Genomic DNA, 20412 nt, shown 5'->3' with positions numbered 1-20412 from the left:
CTCCCTCTATCTGGGCGCTCCTGCCAATCATCTCAGAAAATTCCAGCGAACCCAAAACTCTGCAGCCAGACTTGGCCTCCACAAGAGTGGCCCAGAATTCTTCCAAGACAAACGTACACGCGCGCTACCAACCCATCTGAGATACAGCTCTGCACTCCTCCTTGTGATCCCACCCTTTCAATTACACCAGAATCAGAGTATCCTCCTCCCTCAAAGCTCCCACCCTCTGGAACTTCCTTCCACTGAACATCCGCCGCAATGAGGACTCTCTCCTTCGGGAAGGCCCTCATAAACATGGTTATTCTCGGCAGCAACCTGAAGAACTTCCCTCTCACTTATCTCATGACACCTAGACATGGTCGCAGTAGGTGGCTCCACAGTTTAAGAGCAAGCTAAAGTGCAATTTTTGGAGCAGACTGGATGACTCTGAACACTCAACCACTCCAAAGGCAATGCTTCAATCTGAGCCTCAAGGTATTTAGGCAGCACCACTCAGGTGGATACCAGATACAGGCAAGGCTACCCACACACACGCATTCGCATCCATACACCAGACTAATACATGAAGCACAACCTCTCTACCATCAGAATGCAGCAACGACCTATGAAAAAATTCAGTCTAGTTGGACACATAACAAGTCTCGGCCTAATGCACACTCACAGAACATTTCTTCTGAGACATCTCATACCTTGGACTCCGGTCCCACAAGGGCACACCCCCCTTCCCTCCATCTAGATAAATGACAAACTACTACTACTTTAGTAGATATCCAAAATAAAATAATTTCGACTGTGTGAAAATTGTGTGTGAAAATTGCTACAGTAGTGCTGGTCAATCACTATGTTACACTCTTCTTCTATTAAGGTGGTAAACGCAAGACTTTATTACAACTAGTTCAGGAAGTACCAACGAGAATAATTTTGGCCATCTGTTTTGTTTGTAGAATGTTCTGGTGTCTAACTATTTATGCCTACAAATAGCTGGATTTGCTGTAAAGTGTAATGACAGTTCGCCACTGTGCTTCAACTTACCACTTTGCTTTTCGCATGCTCTGGAGATTTTAAATGGTGCTGCACTGAACTAAACAATGCTGGAACATACAGACTGCAGGCAACGCAATGAACAGAGTCAACTTTCATCATGTGATCCTCATCAGTTATCCCTGAAAAATGAAAAGATACTAATAAAAACACAATTGACGTAGGATTCGGATTCCAAAAAACTGCACATTTTAACAAGCCGCCAGAAAAATAAAGATCATGTGTTAAACTCTAGAACTGCGAAACTGCTGCTCTACGTTAGATGAGTAAACTGCTGGACATAATATGATTATGTGGCACAGCAATGAAAAAAAGAGCATTGACTAAAATTTTGGCTTTGCATTCAAGAGGTTTTCTGTACATACACAGGCAAGGGGGTGGCATAAGCGGAATAGATATGCAGGCGTGCATCGAGGGGGAGGGGGAAAGAGTTCACACGTTGCCATGTATTAGGGGATTTTACAAAAGTACTGCCTCTGGTAGCACTCAGGAGAGCCCAAGTTGGGTGAAAAGGGTTACACTTCTTAGAAATGGCCCGAACTACGCAAAGGTATAGTAGCAATGGACGAGCAGCCAGGCTTCGTCTAAGGAGGGAGGAGGGCTGTAGTAGGTACAAAGAACTCAGAGCACACCTTGGTCCAAGAAAACTCTTGTACATATAGAAGTTAAAAATATATAATTGGCGCCCTGATGCCCGCAGACTGTCGGCGATGTATAAATAAATAAAAAAAATACAAAAATAGATACTGATATACACTAAGGCACACTTATACTTCCAAGTTCGGGTAAGTAAAAAACCATGCATTTACAGTATAAGATCATTTGCAATATTCTTATAATAGATAAACCTTAGGCATTCACAAGTACGTATATTCAGAACAACATTTTACGGTAACAAATCACAATGAAAAAAACTAAAAACGGACGCAAACTTTTCCACACTCTTATAACTTTTATAACTTTGTCCCCAGCCCGTCTTATGAGTCCAACCCTATCTGGTATGAGTTTCTCAATGTTCAGATGGGTCACTGGGCCACCAGAGACCAGGGGCTAGGCAGAAAAGGCAGGCATAGCAAAGAACATTATTCAGAGTGGCAAGATTCACTACAGTTGCAGGCAACAATGATTGGTTTCACAAGGTCACGGAGGTTAGGATAACCCCTTGAATGATTGACCCAATGACCAGTGGCATAGGGAAGGCGTGTTTACTGCAAGAGCACAATGGGTTGTCCATCCAAATGCAACTCTATGGCTACCTGGGAGGGTGCAAGATACAAGCCGTTTGCACCCCCCAGAGTCACTGTTTCAGCAAGCAAGCTCCAGGTAAGTTGTACTAGAAGTAGGACACCACCTTGAAGTGAAGCATTTGCTGCAGGATAGTTCCAGGGGTGAGGTGACAGCAGACCAGGTCACATGTTTCTCGGTCTTGGTGACAGGAGAAGGGGACTTCTGTGGATCTGTGACAGCTCTCGAGCAGACAGATGCCCTGCAAATGCTCTTCTCGGTTCTGGCTTGTTGGCACCTTTTTCATGCTCATCGGGTACGATTTTCATCTTTATAATAAATGACCTGTGTCAGCCCCAGAACTTTTTGCTTGGACTTTGTAATTATTTTACTTTGTCCCTCGGTGAGTGGGATCTTTTTCCCCCCTCACCTCGTCTTTTACTCTTTTTATGGGTGACCTTTTTATATATCTCACCTTAGAGTGTGATTTGAGTTATTGTTTCCTATAACTTGGGACTGACTAAAGCACTATGGCAGCACACAGCATTTTAAATACAGTGGCGTCTGTTAGGAAAGATTTCTCTTTACTGAACCTTTCCTTCCACCTTTATAGAACCTCCACACGTTTTGCTTTTATTTTTGATACTGACATGCTCTTTTTGCATTAAGCTTCACTGTACTGGCTTTTGCTCTTATGTTATGCCGAAACAGAAATGTCCTTCAGGTCCGTCAGTACCAGGAAACATTGTTTCCCTTAGTCGTGTTACTGCTTTTGGTTACTTTTGAATCACTTTTGGTAACTTTCATCATTGTATAAAGCAGCTTACACTGCAGTACAATGGTGTACACTTTATTTTTCCCTAGACTAACACTCAGAGGATTTTTGGTTACTTTAGGTGTGCTAAAAGGATAAGCTGGTGGCAGCAGCTTTTTTCCTCCACTTTTTGGGACGTCTTTGTTTTAGCCTTACCGCGTTTGGCTAACTTTGGCTAGTGTTCAAACATGGCCTTGCCACATGGACTTTTGTCTTGTCCTTTGGCCATCATGTTCTTTACCGTTCTTCCTGGCCTGTGAAAACAGAAAAATCCTTATAAGGACTTCATGTGCCCGGGAAAGCAGGAGCTTTTGGCGGGCTACTGGAGGGCTGTGTGTGCTTGATGGCAGGATGTGGGTTGGGACTGTCTGGTTCCAATAGACAAACTGGTGTCAGGATGTCCAAATCATGCATGAGTGTTCCCGCCAGTGGTCCAGATGGGACCACTGGAAGGGTGTGTGGGCTACTTCTGCCATTGGCTAGTGAGGGCAGCTTCTCTTACCTGGCTTTTAGGATAAGAAGGGGACCTCTGCACCAACTCTTCCGAGATCCTCGAGAAACCTGAAGGAGCCAAGACTCCTATGCGAAAAAACCAGAGACCTGTCGGAAGGAGGACTGGCTACCAACTTCTGCTGCTGTCCTGGAGGGGCCCCGTCTTGCTGAAGATCTTTAGCAGTCCTTGAAATGAGCTGCGACCCTGGGATTGGAGAGACCATCCATTCCTGACATCTGCTTGGCACCCCGCAAAGAAGAGCATTCCGAAGTGCCCTGGGATCATCCTGTGTCTGACCAGCTCAGAGATTGGGCAGCCGACAGCACAGATCCGAGTTTCAACCTGGAACATTGGGGGATCCTCAGCTGGAACTACAAGAATCACCTTGGTGGAATGTCAGCGTCCTAGCATCAAGGGGACCCGAGATAAGAGGGGAAAGTCTGACTCTGGCAGTTGAGTCCCTTTGCGTCGCCGTGCGGCAGTGACCACCATCCAAAATCGCTTACTTGACTCGCGTCCAGTCCTGAGAGAGGACCTGCATCACATTTTGCTGCATTCTTCATTCGAGAGTCCTTACACCAGCGAAAGACAGCAACCGGAGATCAGCTAGAACCTGCAACCCGTGCGAATCGAGGACTGCAGCTGATGGGGAAAAGCAAATTCGGACCATCTTCTGTTAAGGGGAATTCTCATTTATGCGCTAATTCCCTTCAACCTTAGAGGAATAGAGGATTATGTGTTTCCTCCGTTTTTGGGGTCTGACAAACTCCATGGACATCTACTTTTTGTATGGTGACACAGCACCTTCAGTGCAGTGTCACAGAGACATCCCTTTAGATTTCCCATGAGGTTTAAGTACCTTTCCTTGGGTGAACGAGCAAGGGTTTTGGATCTGGAGGCAGAGTCAACCACTGGGAGAAAAACAAGATGAAACTGAACATCGCTTGCTGCATCTTTCTGGACCTTTGAATTGCCCAGTGAGGCCCTGCTTCTGTGCTGTAACTTCTTTTTCAATTCAACAGAGAAGCTCCGGAAGGGACGACTTCTTCCCTTGTGTTAGTGTGACCAACTAACCCTGAGACAAACTCCCCTGGACCATCTTCCCTGACTGGCTGTACTTCTTCGCTGCTGCAAGAACTAGAGCACCAGGGGCCGAGAAAACTGTAGTGAAGTGCAACGTCTGAAATCCGGCCAGAAGCTCCAGAAGTCTCCCAAGGACCCTCCAGAGTGCAGGACCCAAGGAATGAAGGAAGCTCAACCGGTATCCAAGATCTGTGACGGTGCTGTTTACTAAGCGCTGAAACCACACAGTGCAGCTGAACCGAAAAGAGCCCATAGCTACCGACGACCTCCCAAGTGCCGCTGCAGGAGCCCTCCAGACATCCTCCCCCTCTCTTCCCCACGACTGAGGCTCAGGAACCCAAGGTCTGCAACGCTGCAACAGGACAGAATCCAACTTGATCACTCTTATTCAAACCAGAGGTACTGTTTAGAGTTGGGGTACTTGACTCATTGTCTTGTAGCAGTGCTTTTCTAAGTTGTGAATTGCAGTGGCTTACCTTTAGAGTTGATTCCAACTCTGCTTTTCACAGGCTTCACAGCTTGTGACCCTACAAGTGATTTTTACAAACTCTCTAACTTTGTGCAAGACAGTTATGTAAGAAGTGCCTCAGACCCAAAGACTGTTTCAAATTGACTTTGGCTGCCCTGGCTCCCTGCAGACTCTTCTAGCCCATTGACGGATACTGCTGTCCCTCATAGGTGGTAACTTGTTTTAGACTGTTACTGCTGGGAAAGACTGGTCTAGATTTAATTGGAAGATTTAAGTGTCCTCACATGAGAACCTGTTTAATCTTTTTCCTTCCTTAAACCTTTCCTTCCTGCAACCTCAGAATCTGCAAAGTATATATAAATGCCAGTACTGTCCTTGTGATTGAAGTCACCCCGGGTCCTGCACCCTCCTTTGTTGGTGAAATATCCACCCTTCTCCTCGACAAAACCAAGTCGCAAATTATCATCCTTGGAGACCTTAATCTGGGATTTGGCGACCCTAAAGACTCTACTGCATCTGACCTGGAGAACGTACTAACTGACTTCGGTTTCACCATGCACATTCAAGAACCCACTCATACTAAAAGGTAGGACCCTTGACTGGTTAGCCGGATCCAACTGTAATATCAAGGTCCTCTCCAATACCCCCCGTTTATGGTCCGACCACCACATCATTACCTTCAATATTGAAGCAGCCCCGCGTGTCCCAACCTTGATAGCTCCAGCCCTCCCCACCAGAAATAAAAGGGACATTACCAAGGAGAAACTTCTCCCATTGCTACTCCCTTTTCTCAATGCTGCCACACATACATGTTCCGACCCGACCGCCTTAGCAGACACTTATAATCATAGTATGCTCACGGCTATAAATTCCATCGCCCCTATTAAACTCAGGACGTCTAAGCCACGTGCACATCTCAACTCTTGGTTCACACCTCAGTTAAGAGTGCTGCGCAAAGCTAAACGGTGCGCGGAAAAAAGCTGAAAAAGTCACCCTTCTGATGAGCATAAAGACTGTTTTATCCTTGCATCCCTCTCCTACACAGATGCCATTATCACTGCCAAAAAGGAGTCCCTTAATAACCGCATCTTGCAAGCAGACTCGAACACAAAATAACTTTTTAAGATCTTGAAAGAACTGGAATCCCCAGCCCCACCCCCTGACACTTGCATTAAAGACAGTAAATGGTGTGCTAACATCCAGTCCGCTCTACTGAATAAAATTTCTACTCTGCAATCTAAAATCAAAGACAAACAAGACAGTCTGAAGCTGGACAACCAGCCTCCCGCCCCTGTAAGGGTTGTCCCTCTAGATTCTCCCATTATTAAACCTTTTGCCTTTTCCCCACTCACTACTGCTGAGGTAGAAGACATCATCAAGAGAATCAAACCTTCAAACTGCCAAGGTGATCGGTGCCCTGCTCCTATCGTTAAGGAATCTGCCCACAACTTGGCCCCATTGATCACAGCTTTCATTAATTCCTCTTTTAAAACAGGCACTGTGTCCCTGACAACCTCAAGGACACATGGGTGATCCCATTGCTTAAAAAACCATCCTTAGACCCAGGCATTCCCACTAACTTCAGACCCATAACTACTGTCCCGTTCTTGCTCAAGATCCTAGACCGTTCTGCATACCTACAGATCCAAGACTACTTGGAATCTAATAATCTCCTTGGTCTACGACAATCTGGATTCCGCCCTAGACACAGGACTGAAACGACTAATAGATCTAAAAACCCAAATTGAGGTCTTGAAAGACAATGGGAAACCAGCAATGCTACTTCTGCTAGACCTCTCTGTGGCTTTTGATCTGGTCAACCACCAAATCTTATGCCGGCACCTTCATTCTGCTTCCCACTTCTCGGACTCAGCCACGGCATGGATCAAATCCTTTGAGTAACAGATCCATGAGGGTCTTCTCACCCTCCGCAGCCGCTGACCCCGTTCCAATTTACTGCGGCGTTCCCCAAGGGTCTTGCGTGTCACCTACACTTTATAACATTTTCACGAAACCGCTCTTTGATGTACTCGATTATCTGGGTGTCTCCTATACCAATTATGCTGACGACACCCAGATACTCATCCCCATCACTGGCGACTATTTAGTTGACACCAAGGCCTTGAACGATGTTTATCTGGTCATCCAGGCCTGGATGGCCCAACACGAAATATGCCTCAATGACGACAAGACAGAGCTCCTCATCTTGGGCTCCTCGCAGCGTTTTAGCGAACTAGATCCTTCCTACCAGTCATTTATCATAAATGGAAACACCATCAAAGTCTCCAAAGACAAAAACATTAGCTTTTTACCTTGACACCACTCTATCCTTGTCTCGTCAAACAAATACAGTCAGATCAGCCTCTGCCTACACTTGTAAACTTATTGCAGCGTGTAGACCATTTCTGACTACCCCGAACAGCATCACCCTAGCCAGAACACTTGACTATTGTAGTGCCCTCTACTTAGGGACTAGCCAAGGGAATCTGAATAGACTACAAATCACCCAGAACAATGCCATTAGGGCAGCCCTTAACATTCCTAGAAACCACCACATTTCTGAATCCAGAACTAACCTACATTGGCTACCGGTCAAGCAGAGAATCTCATTGAAAACTCTTGCCCTCACGCACAAATGCCTTGACAACAAGGCCCCCCCTTACCTCTGCAACCGGCTCTCCCTCCATTCCTCCACCCGACCGCAAAGAACTGCCCAGATCCATAGACTATCGATTCCAAGGTTCAAACTCCTAAAAGCGGGGGGCATGAGCTTCCCTGTCCTAGCCTCCAAGCTTTGGAACACTCTCTCCCCGTCACCATCAGAACTGAAGACTCATTCAACACCAAGTTGAAAACGAAATCCTCGCTTTTCAATCAGAACTGAGGCACTCCCGACTTGTGATATACGCCATAGCCTGTCAGACTGATGCCTCCGGCTACTTTGTTAATCTCTTAAACACGGCATGTGTTCCACTTTGCTACCACACATCTTCCCTGATCTCTGCTCATTGTTCATTTCTTGTCTCTTTGCCTCACCTGTTAACTACCATTGTAATTTATGTATAGATCCATGTCTGCTTACTATTCATGTTTATAACTATGTATGTATATAAGATATGTATGTATACCTTGCTCAAGTTGTGCCCTAATGCCCTTGGGCCGGACGGTGCGTGTTATAATCAAAATACAAATACAAAATACATATGCTGGAAAAACACTATATTGACAAAAATATATATATCTGCCTCCTTTTGTTTCCCAGACTCTCTTTAGGTCCGTTATGCCCTGAGGAAGGCTCCGAAATCCATGCCAACCGAAATGGCGATAGCCGAAACGTGCCTTCAGTACTTGTCTATTTGAATGTCCTAGATCAGCAACACTGAAACAATGACCTTTTGCTTGAAAACCGGCACGTTGGCAGATTACAAAACATGATCATATAATGATCACGACACACAAAAAAAATAGAGAACTCTCTTTGAATAGACAGTTTTAGCAAACATTGTGAACAAAAAATATTAAGTCTATTGTAGAGTAACTCTTATACTAATTTTTGTCTGCATTTGTTGTTGTAATGTCTCCGATATTTTACTGTTGAATATGATATTTTCCCTGATTCTGTTTCTCATGTTTAAAGAAATGTATTTCATTCTGTGTTTGGATAATTTATTTTCAAGCTTTGTCTAATTTATTTTATTTCTTTTGAAATTTTTCTATTTTTCATTAATAAATGGTCACTATTTTTCCAGACGTATCTTTGTTTTTTTCCTACCTGAGACTCTATATATGGGCACAAAACATATTTTGGTAAAAACAAGGACAGTCATTTTTAATGTCTGACCACAGTGTGGATGGCTCTATTTTGTTTGTTTTATATTTTACCCAAAATCCACACTGGCAACCCAGGGGCTACCCTACCCTTTTGTATAACAGTGTAGACAGTGCAGCCAGACGTATTTTAGGAGGGAGAGAGGGCTGTAGGAAAGTACATAGAACCTGTAGTACACCAAGGATTCAATAGAAACACTTACAACCAGAAGTAATGTAAAAAATAAAGGTTTATTTTAAATACAAGCAGGCCAGGGGTAAGTACTGCTCGGAGTCAAACACTTTTATACAAACACACCATTATGCTTAAAAGTACACAGACCGGTTCTTAAGGGGGCGTGGCTTGGAGCGCCAGCGATGGAGTCGCTCCTTTGAGCCGCCCGTGGGAGACCCGCCGTCGCCACGAATATAATGCGGTTGCCGGCAAGTAACACGACCGCCGATGCTACCCAAGGTGATCGGAGCTGCTGAGGCACATTTAGGTCGCAGATGAACGTCTAACGCGGGTGCGTTGTCCCCAAATCCGCCAGCCAGACCCAGCACCCGGCGCCATCCGTGGCATCCAAGATGGCGGACACCTAGAAAGCCGGCAAGGCGGAACGGATGGCAGACCGAGGACCCCGAGGGGGGCGAAGGGGGACACACTAATACTCGCCGCTCAGGCAGCAGTGGACCCAGCGGCAGGGGACGACCTGGGGGTTGGTCCCGGCTCCGACTTCCACTGGGGCGGTGCGGCGCCTGTCGGGGTCTCCCCGATTCTTGGAGCTCCGGTGAGACCAGACAGCCCGTAGCGGACTGCTTTCTCCCCCCTTAGCCCCCACATTAACCTGGGCCCCAGTACCGGAGCCGCCGGAGGCCGGACCCCGCCGGCGCACAGGTGTGAGAGCCCGTACTACGGGAATCCGGTGGCGCCGGGAGAAACACAGGCGCGGCACCCTGCCTCCGCCTGAGGGCGCTCCAGCAGCGAGCATTACCCCCCCCAGCGTGGGAAGAAGGCTCCGGGGGACACCGGGAGGCACCCGGAGGGTCCCCCCTCCAGCTCTAACACCGAGGGCCTCGGGAGGCGGAGGCTGCCTCGGAGAAACACACGGGGGGCCCCACAGCGGACCTGGCCCGCCACATAAGCGTCACCAGAGACGGCCTGAGGTCCTGCCACACCACCAAATCACCCAAGGCCGGGCACCTTCGCCACTGGCCGCCTAACACCTCTGCAATCCATCCCTGCCCCTGAGGATAACCAACTGCAACGGAGAAAGCGGCCCCACTGCAGAAGAGCCTAAGCAGAAGAACAGCATGAACACTCTCTAGGTTCGCTATAGCAAACAATCTATAAACCAACACTCTAGCTAAAATCCCAAATGGTCGCTAACACTTGTCCTTGATATTCTTCCTGGGGCGCCCCGGCCCACACCTCCAGCTAGCAAACCCACCCAGCGCCCATTGAGGCAACGGACCCCGGGGGCCCACCCCACCAGCAACGACCCACGACGGTGCCTATTGGACACTCTCAATCAACCGGCCCCGCACTACACGGGAAATTGAATAACTGCATCCCTGGGAGCCCCCTCGGGAGTGTTCCCCTACGAGATCTTCCCTACTCTTCTGAGTCCGCAGGTGACCGCCGGAGCCTCCCTAGCGCGACCCCCCCACTCACCTATCATGTCCAGGCAAACGAAAGTCATTAAGGCAACAGACATCCCCACTATGTTTGCTGGGGCGGACAGAGGCAAAAAACAGGACTCTATCAAACTGACCCCGCAAAAACAACTGGAAGAAAAAGAGAAAGATGCTCTGGCCACCAGGGGGGACCTGGTGGCCTTTATGGCGGACATTAAGTCGGAATTTCGCTCCTGCCTAGCAGACCTCACCTCTAAAATAGAACAGACGGATCAAAGAGTAACAGAGACGGAACAGAGGCTGGTGGAGGTCGAAGATCGGTCACAAGTCCACTCCACCACCCTTAGAGAGATCCAGCAAACCATCCATGCAATACAAGACAAATATGAGCTTCTGGAGTTTAAGCAGGAGGACCTGGAAAACAGGGCTCGCCGCAATAACCTCTGGATTCGGGGGGTCCCATCCTCGGTCCCCGACAATAAGCTAACGGAATACGTAGGAGATTTCTTCCAGGCCCTGTTACCAGATCTAGACAAATCCCAGCTCCTGCTGGACCGGACCCACCGTCTGCGCCCGCGCCGGGGGTAGATTCAGACCCTCCCCCAGATGTGATCACCAGGGTTCACTTCTTTACAACCAAGGAGGCCATCGCAGCAATTAGTCGTACAGGAGACAGTCTTTCGTTCCAGGGTTCCCCCCTTCAGATTTATCAGGACCTCTCACTACTAACCTTACAAAAACGCAGGACACTCCGCCCCCTAGCGCTCTTTCTCCAAAAACAACAGGTTCGGTACAGATGGCTGTTCCCCACGGCGCTGCAATTCTCGTACAGAGGCACTCTTCGACGGATCAGTCATTTGGAGGACGCAAGTTCAATCATGCAGCCAACCTCACCTAATGAGACCTCCTCACCAAACCTAGATAAAGCTGGGGACTCCGAACCTCCTCCCTCCCCGAAGCCCAGGCGGTCATCATGGTCAAAGATCCAGCGAAATCACAAGAAAAGATAATTAATGAGGACGCGCACTACCCAAACAAGACGCCCCCGCGGACTTGGGTCTCGGTAACATCTACACCAGACACCTGCGACCCTGCCAAAATGTAGATCCGCCACCTTCATCTTGAAGAAACAAGTCTAGCGAGCGGCGGCGGTGAGTTACTCCCATGGTTCATACCCACTCCAGGGAGACCTTCCAACTTCTGTTCCCTGGAAACCCGCAGTTCTCAAGACGAGATGGGACAGTTGGCCCTGTTGGCCAGGGATGGGCCTATACCCGAAAGGTCGGTCCACCCGCCAGTTAAAGTTGCGGCCCCCTGTTGGGGCTCCGCTTTAAAACCTCAAGCGCAGGACGATACCATAGTAGCTCTCGATAGGCATGGCAGTTGAAGTAACAACGCACGACCCCCCCCCCCCCCCAACACAAATGACGGAACAGGTGACCCCAACAGACCACCAGACTCTGCGGATCCTCTCCCTAAATGTGAACGGACTAAACTCTCCTAACAAACGAAAGTCAATTCTACTAAAACTCCAAGACGAAGAGGCCATGATAGCCATGCTTCAAGAGACTCACCTGTTGCCGGCAGACGTGACTCGGCTCCGTTCCCGGCTGTTTCCGCTTCAATTCTTCTCCTCTGGTGGAAGCAAAAAGGGAGGTACTGCGATCCTCTTTCGGAGGGACTTGCACCCGCAAGTCCTAGAAACGAAAACGTGCCCGGAAGGCCGATACATAGCGGTCAAATGCCTTCTTAGGGGAGACCTATACACGCTGGTCTCGGTCTACGCCCCCAACACCGGACAATCCCTCTTTTATGACTCTCTGGGCAAAGCGATCGCTGGCTTCGTGGAGGGCCAAACGATTATGGGAGGGGACTTCACCGGGGTTCCCGACCCCACCAAAGACAGATCGCACCCCCCAACACCAAGCGATTTTGCCCAGGCGATTAGCTTCCTCCGGCTCTTCAGATCCCTGGAGATAATAGATTCATGGCGAGTGTTCCACCCCGACGAAATAGACTACTCCTTCTATTCATTTGTCCATCGCACCTTTTCAAGGATCGACTTGTTCTTGATCTCCCCGCAAACCTTCCCCTCTGTCAAAGAGGTCTCCATCGGCACCAGAGCCATATCCGACCACGCTCCAATGCTCCTGGAGCTCCGGACACAGAACCCTAACCTTCACAGCCCACGTAAATGGGCACTATATGACCCGATCCTCAACGACATGGCCACCAGAGATGAGATCGCAATTGGCATAAGAAATTTTTTTGAAGAAAATCCGGCCTCAGACACCTCACTAGCAAATAACTGGGACACCATGAAGGCTGTTATAAGAGGCTCCCTAATAGCTCAAGGAGCGGCTTACCACCGAAACAGGCGCCAAGCCCGGATAGCCCTAGAAGATGAACTAAGAGAGGCCGAGGCAATACAAAAGGAAAAAGGCTGGTCTCCCAAAACACAACGGATCATACGCATAGCCAGGAAAAAACTGGAAGCCCACTATGCGGAACAGACCGCTCAACTGATGGCGAAAGCTAAACAGTCATATTACGCAAAGGGTAACAAGGCGAACAGGTTCCTAGTAGCCAAACTGGCCAAACGCCAACGCGGTAACACGATCACCGGCCTGCGTGATCCTAACGGAGTCACGCAATATTCAGAGCCCGAAAAGCAACGCCTCGCAAGAGACTACCTGGCCCAAATTATGAAGGCAACCCCACGGAGCCTCCCCCAACAGATGGACTACCTACAGGGGGCAGCAGTGCCTCGCCTCCCCGATACAGCGAGAGACGAATTGGAGGAGCCCATAACGAGAGAGGAGGTGGAACGAGCCATCAAATCATTGAAAACACGAGCCCCTGGGCCAGACGGCTTCTCTACTAGATTTTACAAACTGTTCAGAGCTCAATTGACTCCTCACCTGGTCGCCCTGTTCAACTCCTTCAGGGACACGGGATCAGTGACCCCGTCGATGCAGGAATCGACCACTATCCTCCTACCTAAGCCGGGAAAGGATCCGAGAAATCTAACCTCTTACAGGCCGATTGCTCTCCTAAACATCGATGCCAACATATACTCGAAAATTCTGGCAACCCGCCTAAATCAAATCTTACCGAAAATTATTCATCCCGATCAGGCAGGTTTCATTTTGCATCAGACAGCAGGAGATAACATACGAAGAACATTAAACCTAATAGACCTGGCCTCCCGGAACTCTCAAAAACTAGTGTTGGTGGCTCTGGACGCAGCTAAGGCATTTGATAGGGTGGATTGGACTTTCATGAAGCACACCCTTGGGGCCTTTGGCTTCGGGCCAACCTTCCAAACGATGGCTCTAGCCAACTATAGCAACCCAAAGACCAGCCTAAGAATCAACGGCCACAACTCGGATCCAATCCCCCTGTCATGCGGAACCCGACAAGGCTGCCCACTGTCGCCCCTGCTCTTTGCACTCACCATGGAGCCATTCGCCCAAAGAATTAGACGAAACAACCAAATCAAGGGCGTACAGAGCGGCCCCACGCAACACAAAATCGCCCTATACGCGGACGACGTTCTGCTCACGATCACAGAGGCCCATTCATCTCTGAAACACGCGATCCGCGAAATCGCCACCTATGGAGAAGTCTCTGGCTTCACCATAAACTTCGACAAGTCATCAGCCCTGGGCGTTGGCCTCAATTCAGCGGAGCAAGAGCCACTGACCAAGATATGCCCAATAACATGGGAAAAAAAGGCCATCCCCTATTTAGGGGTCCATATTCCGGCGGATCCGAAGGACACATATAAGGTCAACTTTCCTCGACTCTTTACAGAATTGGAGGGCGACCTGAAACGATGGGAAACACAAGAGATCTCATTGCTAGGGCGCATCACAGCATGCAAGATGAACCTCCTCCCGAGGTTCCTGTACTCCTGCGCCTCCCTACCAGTAGCGATTCCCACGACAACTCTCCGAGGTCTCCAGAGAAAAATGCTGAACTTTATCTGGAAAGGTAAGAGAGCGAGAATCCCTCTCAGGACGATGCTAGGGGGTTCCAAACTGGGAGGCCTGGGGGTTCCAGACTTGCAAGCCTACAGAGTGGCGGCTCAACTGGCACAGATCCAGGCATGGCAAAACATAACAAACCGCCCTAGATGGGTTGAGCTGGAACAATCGCTAATACCCCTGCCCCTACGATTTTTGCCACATATCCCACCCCCCTCAGGTCACATTGGGGAGACCTCCTATCAACGAAACATACCCTAAGCTCCTGGGACTGGGCACTAAAACGGAAGGGAGTACCAAGGGGACTGAGCCCACAATCCCCAATCTTTCACAACCCAACTTTCTCACCTGGAGCGAACCCCCGCAACTTTCAGAGCTGGATAAACGGTGGACTGGAGACGGTGGACCAGCTATATATGGGAGGGAGACCACTTACATTCAGCCAATGCAAGGAGAAATTCCAGCTCCAGGAAAGAGACAGATTCTCCTACATCCAGCTACGCCATTGGTGCTCACATCCCCAAACCCTCCAAGCTGCGACACGTCCCCCGACCACTCTGGAACTCACACTAAGAGACCTCCCTGCACGCGGTAGAGTATCCACCCTATATAGACGCTTTTTAGCCGATTTCCTGACCACAAAGACCCGATGCATGGCTCAGTGGGAGGCAGACCTGGGGCACCCAATTGAGGACCAAACCTGGGTGGACATATGGACCAGAACACACACCTCCTCTACCTGCATCACTAACAGGGAATGTGCATACAAGATCACACTCCAGTGGTACTACCCGCCCCTCCGACTTCACCATATGAATCCACAAGTGGACCATTCCTGTTGGAGGGGATGCGGCCGTCCGGGCTCCTTCTTCCATATGTGGTGGACCTGTCCAAAGGTCCAACGGTTCTGGAAGTTATGCCTGGAGACCATCACACAGATTACTGGAACGAGGATCCCCCTGGAACCAGAACCAGTTTTACTGGGAGCCCCGGTCCCCACAATCTACCCGTGCTCCGGACCCAGATCGAAACTGCTAACCCACTGCCTCCTGGCAGGGAAAACAGTGGTAGCCCGAACCTGGAAATCCCCGGAAGGCCCTCACATAACCCAATGGTGGACCAAACTCTGGGATATTCTGATCGCGGAGAAGGTGACGGCGGCACAAGTGGGAATTCTCCACAGGTTCCAGAATGTTTGGGCCCCAGTGCTTGAATTCGATCAGCACTTCCCCGCCCTGACTTACAAACCGATCCGGGCCCGCTGGATCCTGGGAAACCAAGGGACCCCCGAGGCAGACTCATAGACGCCGAGGCAAAAACCAGGCAATCCAGGAGGGAAGACACCTCCCCCAGAAACTAAGGAGCAGAGGGGCCGAGAGACGAGGAGAAGGAAGAAACTCGGGGGGGGGGGGGGGGGATAAAAGACTGGGGATTATTATGTCTAAAATTCACTGCTGATATTGTTTGTAATTATCATCCTGCCTTGATTTAAAATAAAGTTAAAAAAAAAAAAAAGTACACAGACCAAAGCATAAAACCTTCAGAATACCGAATAGTAATTCTAGGGAAGTCAAACCTTATCATACACATTTAGTATAGGATTGCAATCCCCCATTTAGTATAGGTCACACCCATTCTTGTGGAGTAAAAACCATTACCTTTAGATTACTTTCTCTAATACAAGGGTAGCAGACCGTGTCAGTTATCCAGTGACTCTTGTTAGGTAAGATGTTCATAGTAATGATAAATATTCCTGACATGTGTCAACTCCAGAACTTTTTTCTGGTGGATTAGTTTTCCTTACACCTCTGACTGGTAACCTTTTCCCACACTCGCAGAATCTTTTACTTTTTCTCAATTGTGCCTATTGTTGCTGGTTTGCCCTAGGGCTTCCCCTTTTAACTATCTCTGGCTGCCCTTGTGAGAACTCCAGTTCCCAAGGGTAGAAAAGGAACTTTGGATATCTTTTACTTTTTATTAAGTGAGACCAGCACCCCCCACCTTATGTGGAGTGATGGGGAGATACAGAGTACCCCTTTCTCATTTTAAATGTAACATTTATGTTACAAGGACAAACCTACCTTTAACGGCTGGTGTCAGTGAACCTTTTTATTAATTCAGTGCATCTTTACTGTGGGCTGTTTGCACAGGACTGGTAAAGGCATACATGGGGTTCTTTTAACCAAAATGTCTATGCGCTTGATTTTTCACCATTTTAGTGTACCTTGTCCTTTCTTGTTCCTTCACCTGACATCCAGGGTGGGAAATTCCTGTGTGTGATTTTTATCTTTGGCGCGAGTCCTGTGGACTCATCGCCCAGGCTCCAGAGTGTCTGAAGGCAGGAAGCGAGGGCGGAGTCCGAAGGTCTGCAGCCCTTTGTCTTCCAGTCTGAGTGAGAGATTGCAGTTCAAATTGGAAGGCTGGCTGTAGTGAAAGGATTGCAGTCCCCCATGAGCATCACGGTACAACTGATAGGGTCTACTGCCCTAGTATTACTGAAAGTAATCTAAAAGTAACTATTGGTTTTGACTTCCCGGGAACTCCTGCTAGGTGTTGCAAATTAGGTTATATGCTTTGGTCTGTGTACCTTCAAGCATAGTGCTGTGTTTTTATAATTGTGGTTATATATATTTGATGGTACTTATTTCCCACAAGATTTATCTGTGCCTTCTTGTATTTAAAGAAACCATTTATTTTTACAATACATAGTGTTTCAGTTTTTCTTTGGACCATTTGTATTACAATTTCAATTGTACAATTCTACAGCACTCCCTGCCTCCTAAGATAAGCCTGGCTGCTCTGTCTCAGGTGGCTGGCTGCTACCCTGAACTCCGGTGGTACAACCTTATACTAAGAGTGGAGTCTTGTACTGTCTCAGTTGAATTGTTTTACTAAGTCCTTAGGACTTCATAAAAACTGTCCTGAGAACCCCCAGCAAAAAAAATCACATGGCTAACCAAGTGGCAAACATACTTTTCTGAATAGTGGAACACTCATTCAAGGAAAAGTAAAAACCTATACTTATTATTCAGGATAACAGAGTTATTCTAAGTAAGTAAAACCTTGTGGTGTAATATACTAGTACAGCTGCTTTTCAGATCAGTGTAACAGATTGAGGCAAGCAATAACTAACTTGATTTAGGATGGCACACAGCTTACTCAAGGTAAGTAAAACCTACATACTTTTAAAAGGAACCATCAGCAACTTACAGGTAAGTATAACTTTAAGGCAGACTTATCCTGGACAGGCTAACAGCAAGTCAAGGGAAGCAAGACCCAATTGGGGACACTCATACATTTATATCCTAACAGGAATAGTAAAGTGAAACCAACAGCATTACTTTAAGGAAGAGGGGGCCCAATCCACATGTGAGTAAATGAACCTTATATCTATTTTCTGTTAGAATGGCGAAACTGTTTCTAAGAAAAGTAAGACTTTGCATATACTTTTCAGAATGGCAGAACATTTCCAAGGTAAGTAAAATAACCTTACATATACTTTTCAAGGTAAGTAGGAACTTGTGGAACTGTTCCCTTTCTGAGTTACAGTTACCAACAAAGTAAGTACTTTTAAACACTTGTTATACCTTTACAGACAGAATTCTTTACTTATCCAGTCCTTCCCTATTCTATTGCATGAGTTCACTCAGGGGCAGGAGAGGGACCCCAGTAGTGTAGGAGCCAGCTGTAGGCAGGGTGAGATAGGCTTCTGTTGCAGGCAAAAGTCGGAGTTCCTGTGGAAGACTGTTCAAAAAGTAGTTCACTGTAAAGTTAGTTAGGGTCCCGGGACTTCAGAGAAGACACCCCAGAGGATTCCAAGAGGGCCCGGGTGCACTGAATGAGAACCCCAGGAGGATTCCAGCAAGGGCCTGGGTACACTGAATGAGAGGACTCCCAATCACAAAAACACCCCAAACCTTTACAGAAATCACAAAGGCTTAAGGTAAGTAAATACCCCAGCCAGCACAGTACCTTAGCAGGAAGAAGAGTTCCAGCAAGACGTTTTCAGGATCTGCAGCCAAAAACCCAGTCGTTTGATTCCTTCATCATGAAGGCAGGACACTGGAAGGACCTTTGCAGCAGGGATCACAGGGAAGGCTCTAGACAAGAGGATCTTCACATGGTTTACTCAGCACAGAAGAAGAGGTTGCAATGGGAGGAAGACTTCAGGATCTGCAGCCAAAAACCCAGTAATTGAATTCCTTTATCATGAAGACAGGACACTGGAAGGGCTTCTGCGACAGGAATCAACGGGGAAGGCTCCAGGCAAGGATGTCTTTGCACATGGATGCAGCTCTGTGGTTTTGGCGCCCTTTTCAGGAGCAAGATGAAGACTGAATATTATTGGTCGGATTCTCGTTGTTTGCAATGTCCAGCACTCTGGTGAGGGGACTTTTTGGACTCTTTCAGATCTCTGTAGGTGCAACAGAATGCCCACAAAGTTTTAGCAAGATTCGGAATTTGGATGACTGTGCACTGCCCGATGGTTTGAGGTCCCAGGGTATCGGGGTATTATAGCCCCACAAGGTCACGGCATGGGATGGCTCAAAATGCAGGTCTTTCTGAGTCTAGTGGAACGCATCAGGTTCTGGGTTGTCTTGTTTCAGGGTCCCCATGTTGATTGGAAGGAAGGATTACAGCAGGCTCCGGTTACACAGCAGGCTCTCCAGTCGCTGGAAATCGCGACAGCCTTAGTTTCTTCATCGTCCTCTTTGGTTTCGGTTCGAGTGGTCTACTACATCTTCAGTCTAAAGGATCAGTCTTATGCAGGAACCCAGCCAATGAAACAGCCATGCAATATTCAAACCTGGGGGTTGGCAGTCCTTTCAGGACAGCCAGCCTCCCAGTTTGAGCTGGATTCTCGCAGGCAGGCTGCAAGACAAAGGGCTGCAGAGTTGTGGACTCCTCCCTCGCATCCTGCCTTCAAAGACGTTCTGGAGCCTGGACAGGGAATCTACAGGATTTCAGCCATAGACAAAATTGACACAAAGGCCTTTCCCCACCCTGGAGGTCAGGGGAAGGAACAAGAACGGACAAGAAACACAAATGGCGAAAAAAGACAGGGGCCATTTTGGTAAAATAAGCACTCATGGGTGTCTTTACAAGGACTGTGGAAAAGGTGCACCGAATTAGTAAAAAGGTTCACTACCAACAGCTATTAAAAGGTAACACTTTAAAGGCGGCTTTAAATGGAGGGGGAGAGAACCGAGAGGCGAAGCTGACGAGAGAAGGCCAGGAGAAAAAGGCCTTCTGTGTTCTTTGCAGCTCCACTGCGAGCACTTCATCTTTCCCACCAGCTGAAAGCAGGATCAGCTGTGCATCTCTGCTTTGGAACAACCGTGTGTTCCAGCCCGCTTACGGCCGCGTGTTGTGCCGTCCTACCTAAGATGGATGCCCCAGTTGCCATGGCAGCACCTACAACAACAACATATGCTACGAAAATCACTGCCGCAGCCTCAGGTCCCGATTTGTTATGTCGGCTTGCCCGCCCCTCCCCTCCTGCTTTAAATGGAGGGGGAGAGGACAGAGGCAAAGCCGACGAGAGAAGGCCAGGAGAGAAGGCCTTCTATGCTCTTTGTAGCTCTTCGCTGCTCGTTTACCACAAGGCTATGCCGCATACTGGAGTTAAGGAGCCTGACTGTTTCCAACTCCATCCAAACCCAGGCCCTGCCACCAGGAGCCTCAGACTACGGGCCCGCATTCGAGGCCACCATCAGCTCCCAGCCCCTCCCCACGAGCACCCGCAATGCACGGCTATGCTCCCGTACTATGCCACCCACTCTACATGCTAACAAGGCCAGACTCATCCGCCCAACTACAAAGCCCAAAGCCATTATAGTTACCTCCAATATAG

At 48.3% G+C, this 20412-nt stretch overlaps 1 protein-coding gene across 4 annotated transcripts in view; it reads right to left on the bottom strand.

Annotated features, from left to right (window-relative positions):
* The window catches only part of LOC138541496 (DBIRD complex subunit ZNF326-like), a 1377506-nt gene that overhangs the window by 721375 nt on the left and 635719 nt on the right, over positions 1 to 20412 (bottom strand). For all 4 annotated transcript variants that reach the window (XM_069641765.1, XM_069641762.1, XM_069641763.1 and 1 more), the window contains one exon: positions 1033 to 1163. In XM_069641765.1, the coding sequence (XP_069497866.1) occupies positions 1033 to 1163 (131 nt within the window). The remainder of the gene's footprint in view (positions 1 to 1032; positions 1164 to 20412) is intronic.

Source organism: Ambystoma mexicanum, chromosome 1q (genome assembly GCF_040938575.1).
Source record: "Ambystoma mexicanum isolate Mex_15411 chromosome 1q, UKY_AmexF1_1, whole genome shotgun sequence".
Classification (NCBI taxonomy): Eukaryota; Metazoa; Chordata; class Amphibia; order Caudata; family Ambystomatidae; genus Ambystoma; species Ambystoma mexicanum.
The sequence above is the reverse complement of the archived record's forward strand: the minus strand, read 5'-3'. Positions and strand labels throughout refer to the sequence as shown.